At 36.9% G+C, this 17,053-nt stretch overlaps 2 protein-coding genes across 2 annotated transcripts; one reads left to right on the top strand and one right to left on the bottom strand.

Moving 5' to 3' along the window:
• Positions 1 to 2,758: 2,758 nt before the first annotated feature.
• LOC309687458 (uncharacterized protein) lies at positions 2,759 to 9,090 on the top strand. The gene is made up of 6 exons (XM_082502449.1): positions 2,759 to 2,894; positions 5,789 to 6,106; positions 6,300 to 6,557; positions 6,640 to 6,846; positions 6,980 to 7,096; positions 7,535 to 9,090. The coding sequence occupies exons 1-6, from the start codon at positions 2,846 to 2,848 to the stop codon at positions 7,663 to 7,665; spliced, it is 1,080 nt and encodes a 359-aa protein (XP_082358575.1). The 5' UTR covers positions 2,759 to 2,845; the 3' UTR covers positions 7,666 to 9,090.
• Positions 9,091 to 13,060: 3,970 nt separating this feature from the next.
• LOC309687385 (pregnancy-specific beta-1-glycoprotein 1-like) lies at positions 13,061 to 16,520 on the bottom strand. Its single transcript, XM_082502319.1, has 7 exons — positions 16,400 to 16,520; positions 15,365 to 15,685; positions 14,941 to 15,198; positions 14,051 to 14,371; positions 13,597 to 13,854; positions 13,448 to 13,474; positions 13,061 to 13,366 (listed from the first exon to the last, which is right to left on the bottom strand). Exons 1-7 carry the CDS (start codon positions 16,446 to 16,448, stop codon positions 13,176 to 13,178), a joined length of 1,425 nt encoding a protein of 474 aa, XP_082358445.1. The 5' UTR covers positions 16,449 to 16,520; the 3' UTR covers positions 13,061 to 13,175.
• Between the last annotated feature and the right edge of the window lie 533 nt (positions 16,521 to 17,053).

The following is a 17,053-nucleotide window of genomic DNA, read 5'->3' as shown; positions in this document are numbered from 1 at the left end:
CGAAAACTCAAAATAAACATGTCATCTGGCTATAAAGAACTGTGTGTGTGTGAAGTGCATTTCACACACTTTCTTCTTTCTTACCATGAGAAGTAAGTGAAAACTCACAGCTCTGCCTAACATGTGATTTTGGTGTCTCTGAACAGATAATTCCTTGCTTGTATGTGGTTTGAGAGCAGTTGTGGTCATTCTCTTGTTAATTGGTATTTACATCTACTTCGCTTGGAGGAAAAAGAAAAATGAAAAAGCTGAAGTCTCTGCTGTCCCGCAAACAAGAGGAGATCCAGAGGACTCTGTTCTGATGATTGAAATGAGTTCTGCAACTTACACCAACACCTAGTTTCACCTTTTATCAACTGAAATTTGACAAAACAACACATTTTTGTTTATATTCTTGGCAAATTATGTTCCTCACTTAAGCACCTCATGCTGAATTAAGCTGTGAGGGTTTTCTGCATTTTTATTTGTGGAAGCTTTGATTACAAAGGTTGTGAATGTAATCTGAACTTGGTAAAGGTGGAATCAGTCAAGTCAATTTTTTAATTCAAACATCTGAAACATTTAGTTTCACTAAGCTTTAAACAAGGATTTTTGTCTTAGAAGATTCGGGCGATTTGATTTTGTTTTTGTTTTTTTAAAGAGGAGGATGGCCTGAGACATTTTACTCAACTTCAGAACAGGAACATTAATGTGAAAATCTATGAAGTTCAGACACATGTGAGTCAACAGCATAGTGTGAATGTAATTTATCACCATGTGTAGTGTTGCCATGAAACAACATTAAAACCATAAACTTCAAAAACGAAAGACTAGAGTAAAATCACATGATGTTAACCTTTAAGTTAACTTTTGAACTCTTAATAATCTCATTATTACAAAATTTACCTTTTCTGGTAAAACATTAAATATTTGCTAAATTATGTTTGATCAATTTCATCTGTTTACAGAAATCCAAAAGAAGTGATAAAAGATTAGAAGCGTCTTTACTGAATTCTCTTATTTCTTCAGGTGAATTTTTAAAGTGGACCATCTGAAAAATGTAACGTCACCAAGCTGATTGAATGGACAGTACACAACAGAGGTAAAGAAGAGAGTGCAGGTAGGGTGGAGTGGGTGGAGACAAGTGTCAGGGAAGATTTGTGACACAAGAATACAAGATACCACCGGTTTACAAGATGCAAGTGAGACCTGCTTTGATTTATAGTTTGGAGATGGAGGCAAGAGTCAGAGCTTGAGGTAGCAAAGTTGAATGTGTCAGGATGTTCATTGGAGTGACCTGGATGGACATAATCAGAAATAAGTATGTGGAAGCAAGAAGGAGGAGGAAACTGAAAAGGCAACAAAATGGTACTGACAACGCCACTTGGGGGTGGAGTTACACGCCAGGAAATACGACATTAACTAGTGCAAAGTTTCACCAGTTACAAAGGCACTCATGCTCGTTACTGACGAGGCAGAGGCGTGACCAATCAATTTCAATAAGTTTATTAAACAAACTAACTGAAGATAATATGGAGCTGCACCAAAGAAAACAGAAAATTAGGTGACAGGACTTAGAACACCACAAGGCATTTAATTAAAACACTTTATTACCAGGCATTGCTTAAAAACAACAAGATTCACTGTCACTGTCTTACTCTAGTTAAAATAGCAGCTGAACAAAATAACTAATCAATAGGGTTAAAGGCAGGCCACTTAGAGAAACAACCTACAGAGCGGCAGTGCTACCAGTTGCTCACTCGTGATGTCACACTGCAGCTCAAGGGGTGCTTTTTACTCATATCCTGATGTTTACACTGACATGCATAAGAGGGAACTTCATCAAACACGCCTAGGCTGCCAAACAAGCAGCTGTCTCTCTACTAAAACAAAAGAAATTAAAAATAGTCTAAAAAACAAGTTCTAAAGAAACGAGGAACAACTCAGTGAACAATATGAAAGCAGAAGTTTCTCTCTCTCTCTCTCTCTCTTGCTCTCTCTCTCTTGCTCTCTATCACATTTTACAAGCTGCTGTTATTAATAAAAACAATAATAAGAACGAAACCTCTGCTGTGCCAAGTGTTCATAGTCTACACTTAAATATAGACGAGCGGAATATAACCAGAAGAATAATGGACTGGCTGTTCTTGGTAAAAGATGCATGTGTACCTTTGGTTTTGTATGGTGACCGTTTCTCTTGTTTCACTTCCTTCTACATACAATGACAATCTGTTCTTTTATGGTGAAACACAACACTTAACCTCTATTTATGATAACATTTCAAAACCACTGAGTAACACGGGCATCATAAATGTCTGTGAATGTGTTTCAAGGTTTGATGAAATCTGTTATTAAGATGTATTAAATTAAACATGTCTGGCTTTATTATACACTCTGTTTTATGCCATCCCCATTAAACTTGCTTCCGCGTGCAAATAAACATATTTTAGTTGTCAGTGTAATTTAGCTGTAAATATTACAACTGTCAATGAAACGGCATTATTATTAGTTGGACAATAAAATTACATGATTAGTTTGGGGCTGTTGAATTAAATTTAAATTAAACTTTTCTCTTTTCTTTCTCTGCAGTTAAATTCTGGTCACATCCTGTCTGGTCTGAGTTCATACATACTTATCTGAAGCTGATCAGTATTGACAAGCAATGAAATTTATTGGCAACTGCTTTTAGTAATTAACACAAAAAAATTCTGAAGTAGCCACATCCTGCTTGGTCTAAATGTATATGTTTTGATCTGAAGGTTTCTCATCAACAGGAAACATGGTCAGTGTAGGTTGGGTCTGTTTGCATCACAGTAAAGCAGAAGAGCTGCCTGCGGAGTTGACTGATGCTGAATAGAGAAAAAACATGCAAGCTGTGTTTGTACTGTTCGTGATGCTATTAGGAGTCTCTTATGGTGAGCTGTGTTTACTTATTCAAAGCATGCTGTGCTGTGGTAATAAGTACAAAGATTTTGATGTCGTCTTTAGTGTTACAGTAAGTTCTGCAGCTTACAGGTTGGTGGCATTGTGTTGATGCCACTGGGAGTATCTGAGGATGAGCTGTTCTGCTTTTTCATTTCATGCGGCACTTTATTGATACATCATCCCCAGACCTGGTGCCACTTGACCTTTGTTCATGGGTCTAAAAAGTATATTTACAGTCAAATCATCTTGTTTTTATTCCAAACAAATGCTTGATATTTTAGATAACACATTTTTATATTTCAAAGGTTATGACTGTAATTTTAACTCGTCTATCTTTTAGCGAAAGTGGAATCAGATCATCACTTCAAATAAAGTCATCTGACCAGTGGCACCTGTTTGTATGAAATTGTATTTGAGCACTGGTTTTTTATAATATACTAGTTTTTAAAATAACAACTACAATATGAATAAAAACAATACTGATCAATTCAATTGGTAAAATTATCTCAAACTTCGGGCCTCTTTAAAGTATAAAAAGGGATCAGATACACATTTTGTCACAGCCCGTATAATTTAATGTTATTCCACAGTTAAGATGGGGGAAAATAATTATTTGTATGTTAATAAATGTCAAATATTAGCTACAATACTTTTTTGCTAATGATTATTTACCACTAGAGTGCACATTTATGAAAAAAGAAATACTGTGATTTAAATCCTTCAGCAGTAGTTTTGAATCTGGATTAGTTTTTATAAGCATTTATTGCAAAAGCAATCAGATATTTTGAAGTTTTGTTCAATTAAACTTTAAATGATATGAATGTTAAATGACCCCATTGCACCATTTAAGATTCAACTAAAGCAATATTTAATTCCAACAGTACATTCTGTAATTTGTATAAATTCTTCTGTGATCAGCATTTTTAAATATAACATTAACCAGTGCAGTGCAAAGAATGTTCAAACCATTGTTGCTCAACATGCTGAACTATCTGTTTGACAGAGATTGAAAGCATCCTACTTTCATGTTGTACTCTTTTTAGAGATGAAACGTGCTATCATTAATTTTGTGTCTATTTTTTCATCTAAACATATTTCTGAAATGTATCATTTCATTTTAAGTCTGGAACTTTTATTTCTTAGGAATTTAAATTGTTACTCTCATATATGAAATCTCTTTTTCATGAAGGTTAAAGGAGGAAGAAAAACTAATGTCAATTCATTCTCCTACTCTCAGCATGTGAGATGTTATTTACCACTTCACTAAAACCTAAAGCCAACGTTTTCATGATTTCTCCTTTCAGGCTGAGCACTAACAGTCTGTTAACTGCAGTCTGTTAACATCAGTAACATCACAGATTTGCTTATTTGAGAGAAAAGATTTGAAAGCTGCCGATTGAGTCAACATAGACTGAACAGTTGACATGGAAGCTGCAGTTGGACTGTTGCTGATGTTCGGAGTAGCTCATGGTGAGCAACCAAATTTTTTTTCATGCAAGGTTTCAAAAATACTTATTTCATACTTAATTTCAGTACAATCAGAATTAGGTCTGAAAAAAAGTTACTTCTTAGTTTTGTCATGCTCCTTCATTCTGATGTTGCCGTCTCCTATCTGGATTTTAGGATTGCTTCATGTATCACAGCTGCTGGTCGGTGGTTATGTCTGAGTGGTTAATGGTTGGCTGTCTGTCTATGTGGAACTCAAAGTTCCACATGACCTTAGTTAGCACTGTTGTTCTCAACCACCTTCAGTGGGGTCTCCTATCGGGATTTGGGGATCATATGCAGCACAAATGTTCTTGTAGTTGGTTGTGCAAGTCAGTGTACGCTGTCCCAGCCCTGTTACTGTACGCTGCTCTGTCTCTGAGCCCTGTTAGATGTGACTCCTTCCTCTAAATTCTAGTGCTTAGGCCCTGTTCTTTTTCTTCCCTCTATCTGTTGATGCTATATCTGCAGGTCAGTCATACATGATGGTCCCACTTCCTGTTCCTTATCACTGTCTGTCTTCAGCTGTTTTGGAGCAACTCACCTCAGGGAGCCATTTTTTTATTTCAACAGCAGCTTCCACATCTGTTCACAGAGTCTCAGACCTTTGAGTGGAAATTGAAGAAATCAGAGGAAGGATGTTGAGTGGCATTGTGAGGAGTTTTCATGTCTCCTCTTGTGGCCAGTTTGTTATTCCAGTTTGGTATCTGATGACGTGAAGACATATATATTGATGGCTCACATTTTTTAGCACCTCTATTACTTTCTGGAGGTATTTGACTGTGTCTGACTTTATTGTGTCTTTATCATGTAGCTCTCGTTAACCTGTTGGATACCCAAGCACTTCTTCTGTGTGTCCTGTATGTCCTTATGGCAACTCCACCCCATCAGTCTCTCTTTACAACCTTTTTGCCACATTTATAAAGAATGACATCCTAGCGTCCTCACTGTAGATCCTGGTGAGGTGGATCAGTGAGTCAGTGTTTCAGTCACTCCTGTCATACAGCATAATGTCATCGATGGACAAGAAGTGGCTGATGGTCACTCCACTCTGATCTTTGTGATATGGACAGTGCATCAAGTGTGGGATATTCCACATTTGATGGTGACTTGAGTTCTTAGTAAATGTCATTAGTGCAATATTAGCCTTGTATAAAGCCAAGCACACATAAATCCAGAAGCACTGAGTTGTAAGCCTCCTCAGCCTCCTCCTTCTGATATCCTCTCTGAAACATTGCTTACATTTGTTAAATAGTGTTCAGTAAAGAGGAGACAAGAAAGCAGGGCACACAGCAAAAGCCCTCTGGCTAGAACTCAGGCTACTGCATCAGGCATGTGGACATCTGTTCATCTACTGAGCAAAACTAACAACTATGACAACTTTATTTTTGTTTTGCAGGTGTGGAAACTTACTGTGATGGCAGACGGGATGGAGCTCAGTGTTATGGAGCTTTGGGAGGAACTGTGGACATCCAGCTGATGGACAACACTTCAGAAATTAATAGATACCAATTATTAAAGAGTTCATTAAAAATATTAGATGTGAGAAAAAATACGGTTATTTCTAATACCATAAGAGAGAGAGCTCATTTTCCAAGTAATGGAACATTTAGGATCAATAAACTAAACAGGACAGACAGTGGTAATTATAGCCTTCAAACCTTTGATTCGGATGGAAAATCATCAGACGAGCGGATTTTACAGTTGTTTATTGAAGGTAAATGTTGGGAAATTAAGCCATTAATAAATGTAAATAAAATATTGTTGTGGTAATCTATACAATAATCTATACAATATATCTCACGACATTTCCCTGTATTCTATGCTTTCCCTATTCTTTATTAGAGACTCTAAAGAATTAGGGAGATTCTGATTTAAAATCTAAACTCATCTATGTGTGTTTCTCTCAGCTCCTGTGTCCTCTGTCCTGCTGGACCCTGAATGTCTGTCCCAGGGAGAGATGAGGGTGTCCTGTTCCTCTGAGGGAGGGGACAGTCCTCAGTACAGCTGGACTCTGGATGGACGCACACTGACAGATGCTGAGCTCTTTTCTGGAAATAATGAGAGTAACATCATCACTCTGAAACAGCACGTCTCAGGACATCTGGTCTGCTCAGTCAGGAACAACGTCAGTGATGTCTCCAAAGAGGAGAGGATATCTACCTGTGGTGAGTGAGAACACTGTGATAATCACAAATATGATCATTTTGGTCACTCAGTCTTTCATTAATTATACGTTTTTGCTCTCAGGCTTCATTTTCATTAACTGCACTTCAGTCAATGGAAAACAGATATCAGGGTGGGTGTATGAAGCCAATAACACCCTGTGTATTAAACCAACAACAGTCCCCAAACAAACTGCTACGTCTAAGGAGACCGCCGTAGTGTCAAATAAAAACCCCACTAAGATCAAACCCTTCAATCAAACTGTCAGCAGTGATAACCCATGGTACATTAGTAAGTGAAAATAACTTTGCTACAGTAGACTGACTAATGCCAGTTTCTCATTATTTCTTTGTTTGTCTTCATAAAAACTCAGACTTGCTGACTTGTTTTTGTCTTATTCTGTCCTTTTTACCACCACAAACAGCCTATTTACCACTGATCGGTGGTGTTCTCTCAGCACTGCTCATTTTGTTAGTTGTGGGTGTAGCAGGTGCCTGTGAACACATCATAAAGCAAAAAACCAAACCTACAGAACAAAGAGGTACAAAACTTTCCATTTCCCCACTCCACTTTGATTAATTAAACATATATAATTATTTTAAAAAAATTTAATAAACCTTTTTGCTGTCTTGCCAAGATGTCGCACCAGTTGTCTTGCCAAGAGTTTAATCATACCTCTGTCATATGCCAGTCAAATTTGTTGGTATGGCTAATCAGCTAGCTTTAACACAACAACTAAAAACATGGGGAAACAGCTCAAAAAACGGCAACCCGTGAGTTCACCAATGAAACATTTTAATTAGTTTTAAAGTGCACCAGTTAGAATCACACACACTGCCTTCAACCTTTGTGGTAAAACTAATCAACTGTTCCAGCAGCAGACATGAGAGTGAAAGTTCTTCTTTAAGTCAAACCATTCCTGTACTAATACACTGACTGTAACATTATGTTTGTGCCACCTCTTCCTACTAATTTGCAGCTGAAGAAGATGACCAGGAAGTAACCTATGCTCATGTCATTATCACGAAATGTCAGAGGAAGGATGCTGAGCAAAGAGCAGAGGCGGAGGTGGAGTATGGCCAAATCAAGTTTTCAAGCAACAGAAGATGATTTAAGTGGTTGGAGCTTTTACACCGACTGCACCACTGACAGCAGACCGAAGGAGGAGGTGACATCAAGATGCCAAAAGGTTGTTGCTTCATGTAAGTCTGTGGCTGAAACACAGCTAATGTTCCAGCTAACAGCACATAAAGAACAAAACAAATATGAATAAATTAATGATGACTGAATTCTATTCAGACACTTTAGCTTCCTGTGACACCTTCATGGGCTACTTTGTCCCTACTATAACAACAACAACAACAACAACAACAATAATAATAATAATAATAATATTATTCATCTTTGGCCTGTCTTTAGATTTATATCTGGGGATCAGCCCCCTCTTCTCTAAGAAATGCAAGTGTCTTAATAAATCTGGATAAATGTGAAGCAAACATTGTATATAATAACATGGGAAGAGAAGAGAGAAAAAATCCTAATGATATTGTTCTGGTGGACTAATGCAGAGTCTTCATTTGTTTTTCCTCTTCTGTTCTCAACCACTCTTTGAGATCAGTGTTTGATAACGTCCCTGCCGCCAGTTTACCACCAAGAAAGAAGTGGTTGCAAATTCTGTCTAACAAACACCATTTTAACCTTACCACTGTGCTCCACACTCGTGTCCAGGTGTCCCTGTTGCTTGACGGTCAGGTTTTTAAATGGTCATATTTGACTTTAATGTTTGAATCCAGATTTTAAACATCCTGTCATTTGGATAGGAACATGGCTATTTCTATAGGTGACTGACTTCTCTCTGTGTGTTGTTCTCTCATTATTACAACTGAAACAGTTTCTGAATGTGTGCTGTCAGTTGTTTTATAAAAGAAGGCAAGATATAAAATACACATTTTACATTTTGATGTACACTTGTATTACTATACTTTGAACTGTGTTTTTACCTTAATTGTACATATGTGGCTTTTTTAGGAGAATGGAACCTGTTTTGGGGAAGATTTCTGAAGCTTTTGAGTAACACAAGTAACTCTTATTTGTATCTTTTGTTATAGCAATTAGTTTGCATGTTTTTTACAAGTAGATGAGACTTCTGTTTAAGTATGTACGACAAAGAAATCATATGTTGCAGCAATTTTCACATTAGTTGTTTAAAATAGTAATTCTGAGTAGTCTTTACAAAGTGAAGAGTAGATGTGACTTATAATAGCCCGTACTCACTTAAAGTTTTTATCTTTGCAAACAAAATATCACTATTAAGCTCAGTCTTTAATTTCACACCAGTATAAACCAGTTTTAAGTTTGTCTAATGTGATTCTAAATTTAGACAGGCCTGATGATGCCATGATCACAAGCAGTATTGATTCAAAAGCCTTTGGTGACCACTAAGAAGTGAACATAACTTTAAACTTATCAGTAAGAAGATGTGGAAGTTTCCCTTCTTGTTCCATGGTGCTTGTTGTTGTTGTTCCTTAAAGATGTTTGTTTAATAAAGCTATTAATTAAAGCTTCTCAATAAAAACATGCAGTTGTCACTCTCAGTTAGGCAGAGGACTCACTCGCAGGACTCTGATTTTTAGAGAGAGGGTGAAGGATTTATTGTGAGAATATATACATATATACAGTGGAACAGGTAATACAGGGCTCCAGGGGGTTTGGGGGTCCGAAGGTGAGGGAAGGTCCAGGGAAGGCACACACTCTCCTCTTTTACAGTCTGTGATTCACTCAGGCAGTCCAATCATGCTCATGCCCACTCACACACATCCACAGGAATCCAGGCAGCAGGAGAGATGGGCAGGGAAAACTATGTTAGAAGGAAACTCTGGGAAATGACAAAAGATACTCAAGAGGCAAGGCAAGGCGAGGCGAGGCTAGGCTAGGCTAGGCTAGGCTAGGCTACACTGACACTAGGTAGTGCAACAATCCAGCGAGGAAGCAGCATCTCCTGCCGTCTTAAGTAGTCTGCCAGGAAAAATGCTTGCGATGAGAAGCCAGAGCAGAATCAGCATGAATGAGCCACAGGTGTGCTGTGAGGGCGGGTTCAGAGGCAGGGAAGCAAAGTCCAGTTCTGCCTTGTTGGAGAGGCTGAGACAAACACACACCACACCCTCTCCAGATCCTGAGAACCATGACAGCAATGCTCTAAACAATGATGAAGCAATGTAAAACATGCATGCAAAGCATTATTTAACATTAAATCCTAAGTCTTGGGCAACCCCAATGACACCAACAAACACCAACAAAATAGAGAAAAAACCTGACCTTCAGACCACACTGCAACATAAAAAAGTGTTAATACACATATTTTACTCTTTGTTATCTCTGAATCTGTGATGAGGTACTAATAAGTTACTAAACTCCTTCCTCCTACACTAGTACAGTATCATTGGGGACGCACAAATAATGATTCTCTGCAGTGCCCCCTGGCATAAAAGACAAACATCACAGTGCCCAATTCTTTTTTCTTATTTTGGTGTCTGCCTTTAGGGGTCACCACAGGCGATCATCTGCTTACATCTCACCCTGTCTCTAGCATCCTCTCCTATCACACCAACCCTCTGCATATCCTTCTTCAGGATATCCACGTGTTTTCTCTGTGGTTTTTTCATTTTCTTTTCCCCTGGCAGCTCAATCTTTAACATGTTTTGTGAAATATAGCCACTATCCCTCCTCATGTTTAAACCATCTTACCGCACGCAAAATGCAAAAAATAGATGAATAAATGTCCTAAAATGTTTTTAAACAATACTGTAATTTTAGAAATGAGTGATTTAGGAAGTTGAGATAAATAAGTAAAAATAAAAATGAATAATAGTTATTGTTTTTTCAACACAGTTGCCAGAGCTATAGCTTCCACAGCCATCACGCTATCACAATAGCACAGAAATAAATATGACACACTGAGTTCGTTCTGCTTGTAAAATTAAAAAATAAAATCAGATACACAAACCTGTTAAGCATGGACTGAGTATGTACTTCACTGTACTTTTATTTTGTTAAGGTTTAATGTACTGTAGTTTCAAACTATTTGGTATGGGAAAATGTTGCTGTACTGGTGGATTTCTTTAATATTGTAAGTTCTTGACATTAGTGTAAAGTCTTTTGTGAAGGAAAATACAATAAAAGCAAGGACAGTGTAACGAAGCAATGATAAAGTCCAAACATTTCCCACTAGAGGGCGACATTGTGTAAAAAATACTGAAAATTGTCATGCTGCTATTCCCACAATAGGAGAAAGAGGGTGATTTGTACCCCTTGTTTCTAGTGAACCATAGAAGAAATCAGTCATGTGACTGCACATTTTTGAAGAGTCAGCCATTTTACTAATCCTGCAAATAAGAGAACCTCATTACATCAGAATATTTAAGTTCAAAAACGATTTTTGCCTTTCAAGGTCAAATTTCTGTGATCAAGGTTTTTTGATTGTTTTGTCTAAACAGTTACAGACAGGTTTAAAAACATTTCACAAATGTTTTAGTGCTTTGGTAAGCTACACTGTGAGTCTATATGGTGTGGTGCTTTGTGCCCAACTTATGAATATTTTAAATATATTATTTTATTGATTGTTTTTTATTATTATTATTATTTACCGTTTTTCACAGTGACATTCTTTATTTCAGACCAAAAATAGAAATAGACCATCATGCCATTGAGTTATAATAGGGAGGACAGGCAGGGCTTTCACTCCTTTACAGGACATGGACAGAGTGAATGATGTGAGAAGGGGAAGTCCATTCATCAAGTGGCGAGGAAGATGAACATATTCATGATGACATTAAAACAATATGTGGAGAAGAAAAAGATAGATGGAAGAGACATAAGGCTATAAAAGGATGTAAAAGATCTGGACTTGTCAATCAAGTGTTATGGAGAGAGAGCTGGCAGAACATATGAAGGCACTAGCAGCATTTATGTGTTCGTTACTTTGTGCATACTCAAAATCCAGTTCATGGTATTTGAATATGCACAAAGAAATGACATTTTGATCCAGCTAGCAGGGATATCAGAGGCAGGTTGGGTTAAGTGTCCATTTAAGGAAAAGTATATAGGGAACAATAATTATTTCCCCTGGAAATGCTCATTATCAGTTATTAAAATGCAGATAGTTCACAAAGAAGTAAAGTTGGGTACTTATTTAGAGTGTATAGCTTGACATATAATTGAAAGTAATTGTGATTGTCATTATGACGTTTGCAGGCAAAATCAAATCCTACAACTACATGGATTGGTTGATGGTGCTGACTGAAACTGGTGCAAAGTGTTTAAGGTGAAGTAGTAATGGGATTGTGAATGGAAAGCCCATCTTCACTTTCAAAGACAATTGTGACAGAGTCATCCCTCGAGAAGATGTGCATAAAAAAAGAACTACCCACACCACAAAAACTTGGTGGTACATCCAGAAGGTACAGCAGTGGGTAGCTTCAACAAGTTCATTTGGTCCTTGGCCATTTTTAAGAAAACTGACTTTCGATGTGCTCGTGTGGCTTGTATAAAATTGGCCTTTGATATTGTAAAATAATTTTAAATATGTTAAATTTGTCTAGCTTTTATATAGCATTACAGTTTCTGAGATCAAAATATGCTGGCTCAATTTACCCCAAGGTATTCTCTCCAAAGATGCAACTTACCCTGCATCGGGGTCAAGTTGTGCCACAAGAGCACTTGTGGCACAACTATATATTTCAGATCCAAAGTGATTGTTCCCAAGCATGCACAACATCCTGAACATGTTTTAGTTGGAAGCATTACTATCATGGCCTCACTTTAAGCAAAATCTTAAAGTGAGTTGTGCCAGTTTTTACTTTAAGTAAAAACCCACCCCACCCTCCCCTATTTATGTTTTAAAACTCAAATAATAAAACTCCAAATATAGAAGTTTTCACCATCCACAAAATATATTGTGCAGTATGTCTAAAAACTTATTTCACATTATGAAACAGTGATCAGTTCAGTTAATATGGTTTTATGTTATCACTGTACAAGAATTAAAAGATATACACCAAGATGCATTTCATGATTATTTTGCCACGTAAGCATTGATCACATTGTTTTTCCACAAAGTGCATGTGACCTGCATTTGAATTTAATGTAAACATTGCCCAGATGGGACCCAGGAGTCTAAAATGACAAAAATCTCCTGCCTTGGGTTGTATTTGTGATCTCAGTCTTTCAGTCATTAACCAGAGCTCATGACAATTGGTGATCTTAGGAACATGAATCTAAAGCTCTTATTCTCTCAGTTCTTTCTTCAATGGACCAGTGCAGCATCTGCATGACTGCTGTTGTTGCCCCAGTTCATTTATAAATCTCCTGCTTCCCCTTCTCCTCTCTCAGTAACTTCATTTGCAGAAAATTAAAAAAAAAAAACTGACACATGAAGTAAACTTAATTCAAGACTTTATTGTTTAAGAATTGTAAAGATTTTGTATTTAAAAAATGTAAAACCCAGAAACCACAGAGCTTCTCATCATAATTTGTGGGGAATAAAAAGAGCAGAAGAATTTCTCTCTAAATGCTATTTTCATGCTTGTGAACCAAAGATAAATAACAGCAAGTAAAAGGTGAAACTAGGTGTTGGTGTAAGTTGCAGAACTCATTTCAACCATCAGAAGAGAATCCTCTGGATCTCCTCTTGTTTGTGGGACAGCAGAGACTTCAGCTTTGGCATGTTTCTTTTTCTTCCAAGCAAAGTAGATGGGAATCCCAATTAGCAAGAGAATGACCACAACTGCTCGCAAACCACATATAAGCATCTTATCTGTTAGGAGACACCAAAATCACATGTTAGGCAGAGCTGGGTCTGCTGTTGGTTCAATGTACATTGTTTTCATGTACCTACCCTGATGTCTGTATCCCACTGACAGAGCTGCAGTTAATAAAGAAAAAAATGAAGCATAGTATGATCCAACAAACAAACAGTTCAAGACATAATAACCATAAAAATTTAATTTGTGCTTAATAACTTTTATTCATAAGGTTCTCACTCACCACAGGTAGACAGCCTGTGTTCTATGAAAACATTACTGACGTTGTTCCTGACTGAGCAGACCAGATGTCCTGACATGTGCTGTCTCAGAGTGATGATGTTAGTCTCATTATTTACAGAAAGGAGCTCAGCATCTGTCAGTGTGCGTCCATCCAGAGTCCAGCTGTACTGAGGACTGTCCCCTCCCTCAGAGGAGCAGGACACCCTCCTCTCTCCCTGGGACAGACACTCAGAGAGCAGCAGGACAGAGGACACAGGAACTGAGAAAAACACACAGATGAGTTTAGATTTCAAATCGACATTGCAGAATTAAATCAGTCATTCTTTATAGTCTTCAGTGGAAAAATATGTATAAACCGTAAAATACATGTATGGAAAGATATGGATTACTTCAACAATATTAAAGTTATATTCATATCTATTAATGGCTTCATTTCACAACAAGGAAAACATTACCTTGAACAAACAATTGTAGAGTCTGCTCATCTGATGCTTTTCCATCTGAATCAAAGCTTTTAAGGCTATAATTACCGCTGTCTGTCCTGCTCAGATAATTGAGCCTAAGTGTTCCATTACTGGGAAAAAGCAGAAATTTATGTTCTATGATATTATAAAGAATCCTTTTCTTTCTCACATCTAGTATTTTTAATGAATTCTTTAACAAATGGTATCGAGGTATTTTTGCGGTGCTGTCCATCAGCTTTATCTCCACACTTCCTCCCAAAGCTCCATAACACTGAGCTCCATCCTGTCTGCCATCACAGTAAGTTTCCACACCTGCAACGACACAAAAAAAGGAAACAAAAGCAAAATTATTTGAATGGACTGGCAGCACTAACAAATGTTTACCTGAAACAGAAATGTTGTTATTGCAGCTACTGTTTGTCTGTGTTTTTGTGAAGATGCCTTTATTGTTGCACACATGAGTAGCATGGACCTCTGAATATTTCACTGTTTGGGTAGACATATGGTGCCACAATAAATCAATAAAATCATAGATGGTATTGTAACTGCCATTTAACTTTTTTTTTAATTTTTCTTACTTTGTTAGTAACTGAAAATGTATTTTTTTTAAAACACACACACACACACAGTCAGAACACTTTCTGTTCTTTACAACACCTTTAAAAATGTGGCTTCAATGTTCCAGTTAAAATGAAATTCCATTGTGAAATATGTGTATAAATTAGAGAGACAGACAACAAGAATCATATGAAAATGTTTATCTAGAACATAACTGGTGCTTTTGTGGTTACTGAATGTCGTTAAGTAAATATGCGTTAAAGAAGGCGCAGACAACTGGGGTCCAGGTAATGGTAATAAAAATTCAGAGTGTTCTCACTCACCACAGGGAGATATCTTCTGTTCTTTGAAGACATTACTGACGTTGTTCCTGACTGAGCAGACAAGACGTCCTGAGACGTGCTGTTTCAGAGTGATGATGTTAGTCTCATTATTTATAGAAAGGAGCTCAGCATCTGTCAGTGTGCGTCCATCCAGAGTCCAGCTGTACTGAGGACTGTCCCCTCCCTCAGAGGAGCAGGACACCCTCATCCCTCCCTGGGACAGACACTCAGAGAGCAGCAGGACAGAGGACACAGGAGCTGAGAGAAACACACACAGATGAGTTTAGATTTTAAATCAGAATCTAGGTCATTCTTGTTTCTCTTTAATGGGGAACAAACATAAATCATACAATACATGTATCTGAATTTTCTGTTTCATATCTATTAATGGCTTTACTGTATTTCTAAACAAGGAAAACATTACCTTGAACAAACAAGTGTAGAGTCTGCTCGTCTGATGCTTTTCCATCTGAATTAAATGTTATAAGGCTATAATTACCGCTGTCATCCCTGCTCAGATAATTGAGCCTAAATGTTCTATTACTGGGAAAAAAGAGAGACCCATTTTGTAATACATTATAAAGAATCTTTTTCTTTCTCACATCTAGTATTTTTAATGAATTCTTTAACAGTTGGTATCGAGGTATTTTTGAGGTGCTGTCCATCAGCTGGATGTCCACAGTTCCTCCCAAAGCTCCATAACACTGAGCTCCATCCTGTCTGCCATCACAATGAGTTTCCACACCTGCAAACACACAAAAAAGGAAACGAAAAGCAAAATTATTACAATGGACTGGCAGCACTGACAAATGTTTACTGAAAACAGAAATGGTGTTTTTGTGGCTACTGCCTGTCTGTATTTTTGTGAAGATACATTTATTGATGCAGGCATGTCTGTGACTGAAACATAGTTAGGGTTCAAGCCTTGAAGAAAAGTAAATTACTGTGTTAGAACTGAGAGGAAGAGAGAGAACCATTATATTAATGATACTAGAAGAGGTTTTTGAAACTGACAACTTAAATTCCCAAGAAATTCACGTTTCCGTATTAGGTAGTGTAAGATAAATTGTGACGTCCTATTAAAATTGTTAAAAAAATAAAATAAAATAAAATAAAATAAAATAATGAACTGCATGAAAATATTTTAATTGGCACTGTAGCCCTAAAAACATGGGGTCCAATAGCCGTGTCTCAGCTTAAGAAAATCCAACATAGTTGTTATGTTTCCTGAAAGTGCTGTTCACATGAAGTGATGTCAGAGTTTCCTATTATAATTAAAAGTGTTAATAAAGAAAAAAAGGAATTAAATGAAATTAACTAAAAAGAAAGAAAATGAAGGAAAAGAAAATGAACATGCTCTATATTAAAACATTCCTAAACTGCAGATGTATTCAACAGTTCCTGAATTTATTTTAGAAGAAATACAAAAAAAACTATTCCTCGACTGTTTTCAGCTCACCATGAGACAAACCCAGCAACATCACTATCAATCCAAGCACAGCTTCCATGTCTTCTTGCTGTTCAGAGTGTGTTCATACAGTTTGCAGCATAAATAAAAGAAATGACTGATACTACACATCAGTCGGTGTTCACAAACTGTATGTGGAAAGGTGATAAAGGAAGTAAAACCAAGAGCAGAGACAAAATAACATCAGCTTCTTCTTTCCCACGTTTTGTTTCAGATTTTTTTTTTGTTTTTAATTTATTTTACAAATACAGGAATGCAGAAATATTAAGCCATATATGTATACACTTACAGTCTCATTTAAAGGTTTTTCTTTATTTTCACACATATGGAATTAAGCAGTAAACAAAAAGTGAACTAACTCAAAGCATGTTTTAGATTCTTGAAAATAGACACATGTGGAAAGGTGATATAGGAAGCAAAAGCAAGGGCAGAGACAAAATAACCTCAGCTTCTTCTTTCCCACGTTTTTTGCAGTGTGCATATGTATATATATATATATGTACATATACTAGTATATGTATAGTATAGTATAGTAGATACTATATACTTACTGTGCTATGTGTGATGAAAAAAAAAACACAACAAAAAAAACAAGAGCATTGAATGAGAAAGTGTGTCCAAACCTTTGACTGGTAATCAAGTACT

This window comes from Aulonocara stuartgranti, assembly GCF_965226115.1.
Source record: "Aulonocara stuartgranti genome assembly, chromosome: 2".
NCBI lineage: Eukaryota > Metazoa > Chordata > Actinopteri > Cichliformes > Cichlidae > Aulonocara > Aulonocara stuartgranti.
Note: the sequence above shows the minus strand (reverse complement) of the source record. Positions and strands in the feature narration are given on the sequence as shown.